Source organism: Furipterus horrens, unplaced genomic scaffold, assembly GCF_987537825.1.
Source record: "Furipterus horrens unplaced genomic scaffold, mFurHor1.1.pri manual_scaffold_1, whole genome shotgun sequence".
NCBI lineage: Eukaryota > Metazoa > Chordata > Mammalia > Chiroptera > Furipteridae > Furipterus > Furipterus horrens.
Window position 1 is genome coordinate 192,607,280 of NW_028327171.1, and position 14,218 is coordinate 192,621,497.

At 40.2% G+C, this 14,218-nt stretch overlaps 1 protein-coding gene and 1 pseudogene across 1 annotated transcript in view; one reads left to right on the forward strand and one right to left on the reverse strand.

The window, feature by feature from the left end:
* Window positions 1-513: 513 nt before the first annotated feature.
* Window positions 514-14,218, forward strand: part of CD28 (CD28 molecule) — a 40,051-nt gene continuing 26,346 nt past the window's right edge. The window contains exon 1 of the mRNA XM_090282855.1: window positions 514-685. Within this exon, the coding sequence (XP_090138981.1) occupies window positions 631-685 (55 nt within the window). The 5' untranslated portion in view covers window positions 514-630. The remainder of the gene's footprint in view (window positions 686-14,218) is intronic.
* On the reverse strand, window positions 4,810-8,083 carry LOC150022539 (SWI/SNF complex subunit SMARCC1 pseudogene; annotated as a pseudogene).

Sequence of the window (14,218 nt, forward strand, 5' to 3'; positions counted from 1 at the left end):
CTTGCAAGTAGAGTGTGTTTCTCAAAGTTCCTAGAAGTAAGCTGGGGAAGCTTGGTATAAAGTAAGGAGTGTGTGTTAAGTGCTGCATAGGGCTACCCTATGTCCAACACAAAAGTTCAATTCCTAATATTTGTAATTCCTTTCAACACTGGTATGGATGTTTCCCAAATCCTCAATTTAATTCTTATTGTTATCTTTTTGACATAGTCTATCCCCATCCTATGAAAACTTTTCTCTTGTGAGAGGTTTCAGTCACCCTTTAGAACACCTTGTTCGTCTACCCTTAAATTCCTGCTGGATTCTAATCAGTTTTCCACAGCTCTGACACCCAACTGTAGAGAATAATTCTCATGAACCCATTATAGAATGACTGATATTCTTTTTCTGTGACAAGAAAAGGTTGCCTTTAAAAGAAAAGTCTAAAGTCATCAAAACAATGTAATATCCTGTGTGATATGATGCTCTGTGGTTTAAGTACATGTGATTTGATCATGTGCCCTGAGAGAACTAACTTGGAGGTGGAGGCAGTTGACAGAGACTCTTGGGCCTTGGCAAGTTCATCTTCAGCCCACCTTACACTTTGGGCTCCTCAGGGAGGAGGGGCTGCAGCCCTGACCCACCTTCAGCACAATGATCATCAGGCTGCTCCTGGTTCTCAGCTTCTTCCCCTCAATTCAAGTAACAGGTAAACAGCTTTGATTTCTTTCCTCCTCTGAGTTTTAGTTTTGAGGTCTTCATTTGGCTTGGTTCATTTTAAATTTCAAGCACCTTGTGAAATTTGGGTATTTGAAGTGTAATTTTGCTATAAAATGGAAATCTATTATTTAGAAGCTCACCAATTCTCAGACTATATTTTAGTGAACAAATTTTGGAGTTAAATAAGTTCATTTAACCAGTAGTTGAAAATGTCATACATATAATATTTTTTTAAGTTAAGAGAACTACCAAAAGCATTTTGGTTCTGAAAGCTCTGGAATTAGACCCATCCATTTCTTACTAGCTAAGCTTAGCCTGGTGTTTAAATTTTCAAAGCTTTAGTTTCCTTATGTGTAAAATGGGGATGATAATAACCGCATCTCAAGGTCCTCGTGAGGATAAAATGAAATAATCTGTGTAAAATGCTTAGTGTAGTCAGTGCTTGGCTAGCAAGGTAGGTGTTCCTTCTAATTACTAGGTCTAGCAAAATTGAACAAGTGCCAAAATGAATTCTGGAGTCATTACAGAAACTGGCACAATACAAATGCTAATAAATTAGTTTCTTTTGTTTGTTTGTTTGATGATTGGCTAAAATCATTTTCTTAGATTAAACTCCTTTAAGTTTCCAATGATGATGATGAGGAGGATGACCTACCTAACACTATTAGAGAACCCCATTTCAGAAGAAGAGGAGAAATAGGAGTGCTAATTTGCCCAAGGATGTTCAGGTAATAGTTGTTAGAACCAAGGTTTGATGCTAGAGCTGTGCTCTAGAGCATTATGCTATTCCACCTAACATGATGTGGTTTATAATTTCATAGCTCCAGATACATCCAAGTCTAAATCATCTTTAGAAAATTGCAGTTCCAAACAGAATGAACTTGTTGCTTTTGTGGGCTGGAGTAAGATGTCTGTTCAACTTATGCTCAGAGTTAGAAAAGGGTCCTGTTTGGCTCAAAAACTGGGCTGATGGGCATGTTTAAATATAGTTATTTTTTCTATTGAAGATACATTGAAAAGCCAATATCTCTGGTTTTCTTTCTCATTTATTTTGGTGTGTTAAGACTGAATTTTTGTTGTTCTTAAACATCATGTGCACATGCTCCAAAGGGTATAATTTTCCTATCTGCACAAGAACAGTAGTTACATATATACCAATTTATTTTGTTGCCTGATGTGCCCATGAGAACATTTACAAATTGTGTGTATTTATAAAAGGTGTTCATATAATGAAAGGCATGCGCTGGTGATGAGACAAGTTTTGCCTTAGTATCTAGTACCAAGTATTTAGAGCTACTAAATTAATTTTAAAAGTATCTTTAAATTTACTTTTAAAAAGGTTTTTAAGCTCTATTTTTAAGGGATATTTAAAATTTATTTTAAAATAATATTTAAAATTTCTTAATTTATTAGATAATAAAGAATAGGCAGAAAGGAAAGAGAGGCCTCACCCTGACAGAAAGTTAAAACTGATAATTGTATACAAAATACTTTCCTGAAGTGCTTTGTGAACAACCATCTGTCATCAGTTCATTCACTGTCCTTTGAAGATATTTTCTGTAAGACTCAAAGCTTTCTTTTTTTTTCTTTAGAACATCTATTTAAAAAGGGATAGCTAAAAAAGCGTTTGGAGGGTTCACACATGCAGAGCCTTTGTCTTCAACTTTCAGATATATCTACCTCTCAAACACCAAATCACTCTCCTAATAACTTTTCAGATTTGATGCTAAGTGGCCATCTAATGAAGCAGGAAAGGGGTTGGGGTAGAGAGGGAAATTTTGAAATGCTTCTTCCAATAAGAGAATGTATGAGAAAACACAATGACAAGACACACCAATGTACAATCCATTCTAATCAATGGTGCAAAACCTTTCATGTGCTCTTTGTTTCTCTGTATTTACCCTCTATGAAGAAATTAGAAAGATAAGCAAATTCTCTGGTCAAAGTGTAATTGTCCTCCCTGGGATTGTGAAAGACTACTGTTATGTCTATGTTGAGGGGTGTGTGTGTGTGTGTGTGTGTGTGTGTGTGTGTGTGTGTATGTGTGTGTGTGAAGAAGAAAGAATAGTTCTTTTTTTCCACTGATTTAATAATCCTAACCCACTGGCTCACAGCATAGTTTAAAATACTTATTGTAGGAAGGGTAAACCTAGCCTTATTCTTTACACTGTAGAAAAATCTTTATGGCTAGATCAAAGAAGTATGATTTAGAAAGTGTGAGGGAACTTAGACACTTCCTTTACTAAAGTTACATGTTTTCTACCAGATTTGGGTAATTGTGCATCTGAGATCCATAATAGAGGATTTTTTTTTGACTTCAGAATATGCGTCCAACTTAGAATAGCAGGTACCTGAAAGGGCCTGTGATGGATGATAGAAGGAGTATGCATACAGTACATGACATTGTTCAGAGATTTGCGGCTGATATAGGTTATTCTTTAGCAAGCTAATTATATAACATGAAGACAAAACCGGGCCAACACCACTTATTTTTTCATAAGAGTATTTATTTTCATTTCTTCCCAAACCTTAGCAAATAAACTGTCAAAATGGCTAGTTTGAACAGGATTGATTTCTCTAATGCTGTTGCATTTCTCTCAGCATTTCTTCTTCTGAGAGAGGCACGGAAGGCAGAAAAATGGCATTTAATCATTTAAATAATTGGCAAAGCAATGTAAAACTTTATTTTTAGTTCAGAAGTAGCTGTACACAAAAGGAGGTAATTTACTTCTGACAGGAAAGTGTTTGCTTTGAGACTGGACTTGCAAAAGTAAGGTAAAGAGAGGAACATCAAAAATGCACTGTAATTAGCAGGTTGCTGTACCTACATGACATTCAAAACACTGTAGCCAGTTTCTCTGACTGTTAAAAAATTGATTAGGTGTTTGGTCATTTCAACTAAATTTAATGGATATTTCAAAAGTATAAATGTTGCTTGAGACTTTTGCTTTCTCTACTACCATACCCTACAATAAGATACTACTTTAAATTTTTTTAAAGGTAACCATCCAGAAAGGACTTTATAGCAAGGAGTGTAAAATTAATATCAATTTATCAACATCAGGAAATAGGATGAGTCATTTTCACAGATAGAAATGAATCTGTGGTCCTAACTGCAGTTCTCACATTCAAACCTTTACTCTGGGTGGGGAGGGTATCTCACCGTTTCTCTCTCTTTAGACATGGACTGTCCTTCTTAATGTCTTTATTTTACTATCATGAGTGTAAAAGTTTCATTTGACTACCATTCAGCTTTTATCATGTGTGAATATCTTCCTCCAAGTATTGCTTGCCTGAGGCATGCACTAAATTCCACTCAACCTGGCTGCTGCAAGAAGTACTGTGGGGACCTGCAGCCCAGCCATCCTAACCCAGTTCCATGAGCTAAAATGTTCAGCACTATCTACTTACTTTTTTCCCTCTTTTTAAAGTTTATTTTATTTTACTTTTTAAGAGGGAGAAAAAGAATACACACAGGCAGTGAATAGTGGGGTCAGGTCATTGGGTGGCCATTGCCCTTGGTCCCTAAAACTTTTCTGGTTAGTTCCAGGAGCTAAGGACAAAGCTCACACTGCCTTCAAAACAAACAAACAAACAAAAACAAAAAACAGAAAAAACAAAAACAAAAACACCCAACCCAATCCAACAAACCATCTGCTTAGGAAAGCAGAACCTGTGGGCCTGGGGAGGGAGTGGACCTGTGCTAATGCTTGTGCTCTCCCCACCCAGGTGCTAATGGGTGTCTGTCCTCACTAGAGAGAAAAATCAATGGAGTCCCTTCACCTATTGCTTTGAATTTTGGCACATCTACCTGTGGCAAAGCCTCATGAAACTTCACCATCAGCACCATTGTTAGCTCAGATAAAAAGAAATAAGGTCACTTATAGTGCCTTAAGGTTTGTCCCCACTTGCTATCCCCTCTGCCTGTCACCCTTTTTGGGTGCCTATTAATTTCAGATGCTCTCCTTTAAAGCAAAAATGACAGGAAGGGAGCGGGGAGAGGGAGGAAAGAGAGAGAGAGCATTATCCACAGAGGCATAAGAGTGGAAAACTGCAGGAGAGCAAAAATAATAAAGATATGTAACACCCACACCAGGACAGGGAAGACGCAGGTTATTTTCTAGGGTAACCAGGGACACCAAGGCTTCTCCTGAGCGTTGGATAAGAACCTAACACCAGGGGAGTCAGAGCCCAGAGAAGGGTGGCATGAGGAATGAAGAGAGAAGGGGTATGTAAGGAGAGAGATCCTGAAAGAAACCAAAGGAAGCTGAGGAACATAAGTCTTGTCATTCCCACTCCAGCTGGGCTGGCGCTGGGCGGGAGTGTTCCTGCATTTTCCAGGCTGGGGCACAGCAGGGGCGGGTGGGCTGGGGCCTGAGGCAGAGGGACTCCACCTGCAGGTGGCTGCTGCTGCTGCTGCCTGCATCGGCCGCTGCGGGGATACATGCCCTTTGGTGCTGTGAGGGTTACCTGGGGTCCTAAGATGTTTCCAAGACACTGGCGGCACACCAAGAAGGGTAGGGCCACTCCCAAGCAGTGGATGTTGGCCTGGCCATGGGAATCATCCGGCCGGGCATGGGCTGCCCAGGCATCATGGAACCTGGACCTGGTATCTGGCCAGGCTGGGGTGGGTGGGGCGGCGGCATCCGGTGCTGCATCAGAGGGTAGGGAGGGGGCCGCTGGTGAGGCATCGTGCTGGGGTGCCCTGCTGCTCCCTGCGGCGCCAGGCCAGGGCCTCCCGAGAGCTGGTGCCCCTGTGGAGGGTTCTGCCCATGCGGCTGGCTGCTCCGCATAGCTCAGCTTGCACCAAGTGGAGTTCCGGACATCAGCAAGCAACTGCTGCCTCTGCTGTTGTAAAGTCTTTCTCTCTGTCCATGACTGTTCGACTTCCTCAGAATGCAGCCAGGTGCTTGACTTTGGTTGCAGCGGAGGCAAGAGCAGCTGCTGCCACGGTGGCTGTTTCAGTCAGAAAGTTCATGCTCTATCATGTTCCCAATACCACGCTCTCTTTCTTTACCAATATCAGTGAGTTCCTTGTTCTTTTCAGTCTCATCTTCCTCTGATTTGGTGTCCTCACTAACTTCACTACACCGTTCCTTCTCACTGCCCCCCCCACCCCCATTGTCTCTGCCTTGTGCTCCATCATCTTTATCTGTTTCATCCCCCCTTTGTTTTCTGCCTTTTCAGTTCCTTCAAGTTTTTCTGGCTCATCGCCCGTGCCTGCTGTGCAGCTGCTCTCCAGGCCACAGGTGGGATCCACTTTCCCAGAAGCCTGAGCCGCTTCTTGTACTTTCTTGACATGAGTTTCAACCAATTCCAATGGTTCCTCCTCCCAGACCTGAGAAAAATCCTCCAAAGCAGATTTTGCTGCTGCAGATGCCACATGAGGGTCCACCACAGATGTCAAAAAGGCCATAGCGTTCTTTACTGGGTTCCCTGACCAACTAAAAGGGACAGGCTGGTAGGCCAAGGTGTGGGTCCTCAATGAGAAGCCTCAAAAAAGTGGAGGATACATTCATCTTGAGTATGAATCCAACATGTTCTGACACTTTGTTCCAATCAAACTTGTACATCTCCAGGAGTAGCAGGGTCTCTTGCTCCATCCATTCTCCTTCAGCACTCACATCTTTTTGCTCTTTGCTAAGGTTTTCTTGGAGTAAACATCAGTATGGAGATCGAAGCCCTGCAAATCAATTGGATTTTCCCTTGTTCTTCTCAGGAAAATTTAACATCTGCTGAGCAGCAGGGACGTGAGGTCAACAAAAACATAGAGGCACAAGCCCAGAGGGGTATCAGCCAATACATTGAAGTGAAGTAGGAGGAAGTCCCACTGCCATAGGTTAATTTTCTGGATCCACTTGGTAATCAACAAGCCTCCACTGCTTTAAAAAGGCTTGAAATCTCATCACAGCACACGCATCTCTAGTCAAGTTCCTCTGACAAGCAGTGCTGGTCAAATATTCTTGGGGGTTTAGGTGATATGTGTCAATCATAAAATTTTAATATGCCAAGTATATCTCTGGAGTCTTGGATTTGTTTTTCCATTGAAAAACTCAGGAAGAGCACACAGTTCAGCCACATGAATACAATTAAAATCAAGTCACGGTGCAGAGCGAGGAATAAAGGTGTAATTGGTCTGCTCTGTCACATTATCCTTACCAGGGTCAACTGACTAACTCTGATCACCTTTGCTGGGATCTTTATCTTCTTTTCCTTCTGTTGTGGCTGTTTCTTCATCCTGCTCATCTAGATCAGCTATAGTTTCTGCTTCCACCAGGTGTATTTTTACTACCTTTGTTTGGATTTACGTTTTTTGAAAGTACCACTTCCTCTATGTTGGGTACAGATGTTGCGTCTTCCAAATCCTTGGTAAGATCTTGCTCATCTTCCTCTTTCTGACTTCTGTGCTTCCCGTAAGGACTAGCTTGGCCTTTGATTCTGTGAGTGTGGGAGATGAAGGAGAAGGCAAATGTTTCTTCTTTGGAGCATTAGCTGATGCTTTTCTATCTCTTTTTTCTGAATGTCTGACTAGCTCTTCATTCTTTGTTGAAATTTGCTGTTGAAAACTCACAGGCTTCCTGTTCTTTACCACCTCATAATCCTCCTCGTCACCCATTCATTGAAAACACCAGTGTTCAAAATCCATTTTGCATGAATCTTCCATGGCCTTTCTGGAGTTGGTGGATCTTTAATTTCTGCATCAAAATTATTACTATGGACCCAAGTATCATAGCTGTCCAGGTAAAACCCCAATGTACTAACACCTGCTTGTCTTTTCTCATCACGGGTCTCAACTCCTCTTCATTTTTTGTGTGAGGAAGAATATGGATAAGTTTTGTAGGAAGCTTTTGGCTTCTCATCAGTAAATGTCCCCTGATGTTGTTGAATGATATCTTTCAATTTGTTAGCCAACTTCAGATCAATGAGGTAGATGTTGGCTTTGGTCAGACAATTGCTCCACAAAAATGTTTCTCAGTGTTCATAAATATCTTAAAGTTAAGATCCATTTGGGATGGATTCAGTAGATCAAACCTCAACCATCCTTGTTCATTTTTATACTTGTAAGCAGCCTCAAGAATGTGCCACAAGGTGCCTCCAGCTTTGAAATCCATGAAACATGGATTTCAGAGACGTGGGTGCAGTTTGGGTTGGTGACATGCTTCCCAAAAGCATCTTCCTGAAACTGGAGAAGCTGTACCACTAGCCCAGCCAGCGTTTTACTGGTAGGCGCATCTGCATGAACATATTTCTTGTAGTGCTTTCCCAGCCAGTCCCACCCTGAATCCAGCTGGGACACTGTCCCTGGGCTCTCCCAAGACTTGTTGGCTAGGCCCTGTCCTTCCTGCAATAAATGACCAGGCCCACTGTTGCCTGCTGCTGTGGCCATTGTTGCCTTCTGTGGTCCCCACTGCCTGACCTGCCCTTGCCATTGCAGTGTTCCCTATTGTCACCCACGCGCATGCACAGCTGCCAATGTATATCTCTTTTATGGTGATTTCTTGGACTCTTTTTGGTCAATGACATGGTGTGGTCATAAAAAATATGTACCCAGAGCTTTCAGTCTGAGAATGGTTGCTGAAGCTGGAGGAAGGTAACCCAGGCTCAGTTGAGAAGTGGTTGGAAAGTAGGTGTCTTAATTTCTTGCTCATTACTCTCATTTTGATGACTCTAGAAGAGAGGTGTGCTGGATGGGATCAACTGCTACTCAGTCGCTCATTACAGGATATGAAAAAGAGATTTGAGAGTTCTTGGGCCTTCGTATTTCAATGCTAATTTCATAGGCATCTTAATGTAGTCTGTGTGTGTCACGTGTGTTTATGTCTTCATTCCTGGAAGAAAACCTGCATGATGGAGAATTTCTTACTTAAATTTGAGCTGCAGCTTTATCTCTGCATCACCATGACCATCATCTTTTTCATTCATCATCATCATCATCTTTGTTATCTTGAGGACTGTGGCTGCTAAAGTAGCCAGGTTAATGGTTCCTGATGGTGTCATCAGAGTCACCCACTCACTGTTCATCCTGACCTCTGATCTAAACATGAGCCCTCTTTTGCAGTACCTGTGTCACTTTGTTGGCTCAAACCCTCAATGTAATGATTACAGCATTAGTTCTTATTTATCAAGCACTCATTCATGCAAGAATGTGAATTATAAAGATGTCTTACATTTTAACAATGACAGATTTCCTTCTTAAGAACTTAGGTAGTTTTTTGACCTTTCTTTTTTTTTTTTTACTTGCTGAGAAGGTAAAGGGTTGTGCTTTTTATTGCTGAGGGGTACTTGACATATGATGAAGTGTGAGATTATCACTGTGGCTGTATTTGCAACTTCCATGTGACCAGATGACTTTCCTTGGTACTGAGCACTACTAATCAGGGTACATTGTTAAGATCAGCTTTAGGAAGAGCAAGTCTAGGAAGGTTTCATTTCTGAGCCAAAGACTATCCTATAGAAGGTGGGCGAGCGTGGATACATATGAGGAGACTATTTCCTTCCAGTATGAGTCTCCTTTGGGGACCAAAACAGGGTGTTAGTAAGTGATAAGTCTCAAAAGTACTAGATCCCTATTTTCTAAAGTGTTTGCTCCTTCTCTGATGCTTTGGTAAGACAGGTCTTCATTCATGTGCTCATTCAGATATTTATTAACATCTTCAATGTGCTATTCTAGGTTCTGTGACAGATACAAAAATCTACTTTGAGCTTCAAGGAAGTAAAAATGAGAATTATGAAATCTCCCTAGAATTTTTTCCATTAAGGATTACCATAATTATACTCTATTTATACTTATTTATTTTGTGGGAAACAGTTATAAGCTGAAGCAACCATTACATTGTTGAATTTAACCACAGACATTTAGGGATGGGAGGAAACTCAGCCGTCTCTGAATGTATAGAAAAGGAAGTTGTGTTGATGATTCCTAGGAGATCCTTATAGGAAGATGACATTGCAATGTTTCCTGGCATTTTTGGATGCTTTTAGGCTGGATGCATTTTACTTATCCACGCTATCTCCTTTCATACTCTAATATAAGATTCTAAACCCTAATATTGCAGCTTTCTTCACTGTCTCACACACCTGCATTCTGCATTTATGACCTTCCAGATACTGTTTCCCTCTTGGAATTCCCCTTCATCCCTTTCCACCCATCCAAATCCTACTTCTCTTTACTTCATATTTTTAATGCAAGATTTGCCTCCTTTAGGAAGCTTTCTCTGGGTATTTAGCCTTCATTATAAACTTGTAAGAGTCATTTCAATGACAGTGTAATTTAATCTAACAGGTATTTATTACACCTGTTATATTTTAATCTGTATCAGGTCTGGGGGCATATAAAAAAAGGAAAAGAAAAATAAAGACTTAATTAGCACACAGGAACTGCTTGTATAATCAATCAAGTTCTCTCAGCTTTCATGGATCTGATGATCTAATTGAGAAGACTACATATGATAGGACATAACAGCTGGAAACAGATAACACTTGGAAGTCCCCTACTTCACATGTCATTGATGTCTTAATCACTTTGCATATATTATTCTTGCAATCTGGAATGTCCCCTCTATTTCTCAAGTGAAGATGCCTTCTCTGGGACCTCAAATGGCAAAATGAGGGACTTCTTTGTTCCTCGGTGTTCCCAAAATTATTATTATTGTGTTGACACATTTGCTTTTTCCACTAGACTGTGAGTTTCTTGTGGGCAGGATCATGTCTCACTCATCCTTGTAACCTCAGTACTATGCAAAAGTGCTGGGAGCATTGTAGGTTTTCAACAAATATTTGTTGAAGGAGGAAATAAATTAATACTAAAATAAGGAAGCATATAATAAACACTTTAGTAAGATTAATATAGAGTAGTAAGCCTTTATGAAGGGTTGGGAATTGATCTGGACTTTAAAGAAAGGCAGGATTTAAATGGATGATGTTATTAATAGTAACTGATAGCTAACATTTACTTTGCACTCATAATGTGCCAGGCACTGTTCTACCTGGCTTTCCCTGCATTAAATCATTTATTCTTCCCCTAAATCTTATGAGGCACTTTTGATGATTATCTCCATTTTCTATGGGAAAACTGAAGCATGGAACAGATACAGCAACTTGTCTGTGGTCACACAGCTAGTGAGTAAATCCAGACACTCTTTCTCCGGGGTTCATGTTTTGCCAATGTTATGTTGCCTCAAAAAGGAGACACATACAAATACAGAAACTAAACCAGGAATATTGTTTTATGTTCTTGGAACTGGTGGCCCGTTTGAATGTGTGGAGAATTGGAAAGGTAGAGTAGAATCAGGTTGAACAAAGGACTGAATATTAATAAGAGAAGTTCACACTTCATTTTGAAGTATTGTGAAGAAGCTGAAAGTTTTTGGAAGCAGGCTGGTCTAGAATAGGTATTGTTTTGGAGACTAATATCAAGGAGATTATGTTGTAACACTCTGTCACTTTACCAAGATGAGTGGAGTAGATCTGAATTTGAATGGCAATGGTGGGGCTAGAAAGAAGTGATTATTATGAGAGGAGTTTTGAAAGTATAAATTCCAGGACTTAGAGCCTAGTTCGGGATGAAGGCAAAAGATAGGGAGGGATCAAAAATAATGCCCTGGTTTTTTGTTTAACAGAGGAATGGTGGTATCACAACCTGAAGTCAAGATGTTGTGAAACTGAGTTTTGGAAGAAAATAGTGTTTAGCTTTAGATGTGTTCAGTTTGAAGTGTCAGAAAAATGGCCAGTACAAAGCTGAAGATATGGGAACTGGGTAAGAAGAAAGAGTTCTGGTTAGGAGTCAGCTGAAGAGAATGATGGGCTAGTCAAAGAGACAGATAATGTGTTTGGAGAGGCAAGGGGAATAAGACTAATGCAGTTATCATGAAAGTGAAAGGCGAAAAGAGTTAAACAAAAACCGGTGGTTAATAACATTAATTGGATAAAGGAAGGAAGAGTGTATAATAACTTGGGAAGGCCACTGGTTTGGCTAAAAGGAGGCCAATTGGTACTTTTGAGTTTAGGCAGAGTGGTAAGGGAGGTAAGACTTCAAAGGTTAAGAAAAAGCAGGAAATTACTGAAGTGAAGACAATTAGGAACCATTATCATCTATAATGTTTACCATGGTATTTTATACATAGCAGGTATGTAATAAATGTTTGCAAACTGAGGGACTTTATTATGTTTGACATGCGGAAGGAACCAGATGCTGGTCTTGAGTGTGTGTGTGTGTATACTATCGCAGGTTAGAGGGAAAAGAGAACTATTAGGGAAGAAAGGAGGAGGAGGTAGAAGGAAAAAAGGAGGATGAGAGGCAGTTTTCTCCAGAAGATGAGGAAAGAGATGATTTTGAGCATGGGAGATTAGAGAGGGGAGGACAAATATCTAAGAAAAATGGGGAGGAAGAAAGGAGATTTATAGGAACAGAGATGTATTAGGTTGCTGTGTTTAACTTTTCAACATGGGCCACTGAGTTAGTACATACCTTGACTTTGAAGCACATGCATACTTTAAATTTGCTTGAGCCTTAAAAAATGCACACCATGGCTGGGTGTGGCTTCAGCTCATGGCTGAGGAAACAAGGTTACAAGGTCCAGACCAACCCTGCCCAATATCATGGGCAGGGCTCCATTTGCCAGTCAGAAACGTTAATCTGAGCATCTCCCTGTGTTTTTTTTGAACAAGGATGTGACTGCTTGCCCTTGGCTTTGGAAAGGCCATATCTATTATTACTATTATTTTTTACCTCTTTTTTTTCAAACTCAAAAGCTAAAGCTATGGATTTTTCAAGGTTAGGAGGGTATGATCAGGAGTTTTAGTCTGTTACAATGTGGCACAGCTTTTCTAGGCCTTGGTTTTCTCATCTGATATATCATGGGGTTGGGCTTGAAGACATCTCAGGTCTACTTCTGGCTTAAAAATGCTTCTTTAGTGGAATAAGAAAGCTCTGACTTTTATCAGCTCTAACAAGGCAGCTCAACCACCCCATCCTTTCGTAGATGCTCTTATGATCTAAATAGAGAAAATACAAAGAATTACAAACCGGCCACCTTGGAAATTGCCTGGAGAGATTGCAAACCAGGATTTTTAGATACTAATATGCTTAGAAATTATTGCAGGAGTTTAAGGGACAATATTGTCTTTGCCTTCTCTCCCTATTTTCCTATGTAATGTTAAGCTTTAACACAGCAAATATTTTCAAACTTCCAGGTCATGACACTTATCTAGAAGATTCTGTATGTGCCAAAGTGATTCTGAGCAGACTCTTTGAAAGTGAAAGATTTAGGGAGAATGAAACAGACAGAATAAATGTACTCTCATCTTTTTGCATAGTTGTTTTGAATGAGGGCTCAGAATTGTGGCATCTAAGGAGGAAAATATGGTCCCCAAATTTGGTTACTAGATTAAAATATACATTTAGAAAATAATATATTAATATAGGAAGTTCCTTGAGATACGGGATTTCTTTCTATCTGTTAGGTGAATTTCTATCATAATATTTTTGTAGAAAACTAGAGGACCCTGGTTACTTACTATTTGGACTACAGGCATCCTTCTAGGGTAATAAAATCAGATTTTTGGAAGTAGTTTGGTGGCTTTGAGTGTGATACCTCTTTCATATAAGTTAAGGTGCTCATCATGGTGTCATCTTGGACTGTCTTTCTACCATGAGGAGCTGAGAGGACAATTGTAGGCTTTTGAATGATAGGGGCTGGGTCATATCACACCCAAGCTTACACTGCTTCATGGTTTAGGAAGTTTTAGTCTTAGACTGTGCATACCCTGCTTTGCTGGGCAGTGTCTCTGAGTCATAGGGATGGATTATAGTGTAGGCAATGGTTTTTAGCAGGTTTAATATTAACTGTCATCTTATTACAGTGACATCCCAATGTACATATCTATCTCTGACTTTTTTGAACTCTATTTTGAGATACCTATCTCTTGGACCTTTATTCCAGGATGCCTTGCCTGCCGCTCAAACCTAACATATCTAAAGCTGAACCCAAGGACTTTTTTTTCAAACAAATTTTCTCTCTTTGCTTACCTAATTTTATCAACAAATACCTCCATTTTGGCTCTCACCCAGCTCATGAACTCTGTGGTATTTTGATTCCTGTTCTTTATCACTGAGCACAATGGAGCACCAGACCTGACCATCCTTTTCATCCCAGCTGCCACCTCTGAAGCTCTCACATCAACACTATTGTAACAGCCTCTAATGGGTCTCTGCCTTCATTCTAGCCTTGTTTAAAGTCACTGCATTCTGCACTGATGTGCTAACATCCCAAGGTGACACTTACTACCCTGTTCTTAACTCAAATGTCTTCAATGTCTTCCATTGCCTTTCTAGTAAATTACATGTGCCTTTTCTTAGCATTAGAGGTTCTCCATGATTGGTATCAGCCATCTTCATCTACTTTCCTGTTAAATAAATGGGATGCTCTGCTTGTCTCCAGTAAAGCCTTAAACTAAAAGTCCTTTCCTTAATTTTAGCCTGTCTAAAGTTAAACTTCATAGCCCAGCTAAAGGCCAGCTTGCA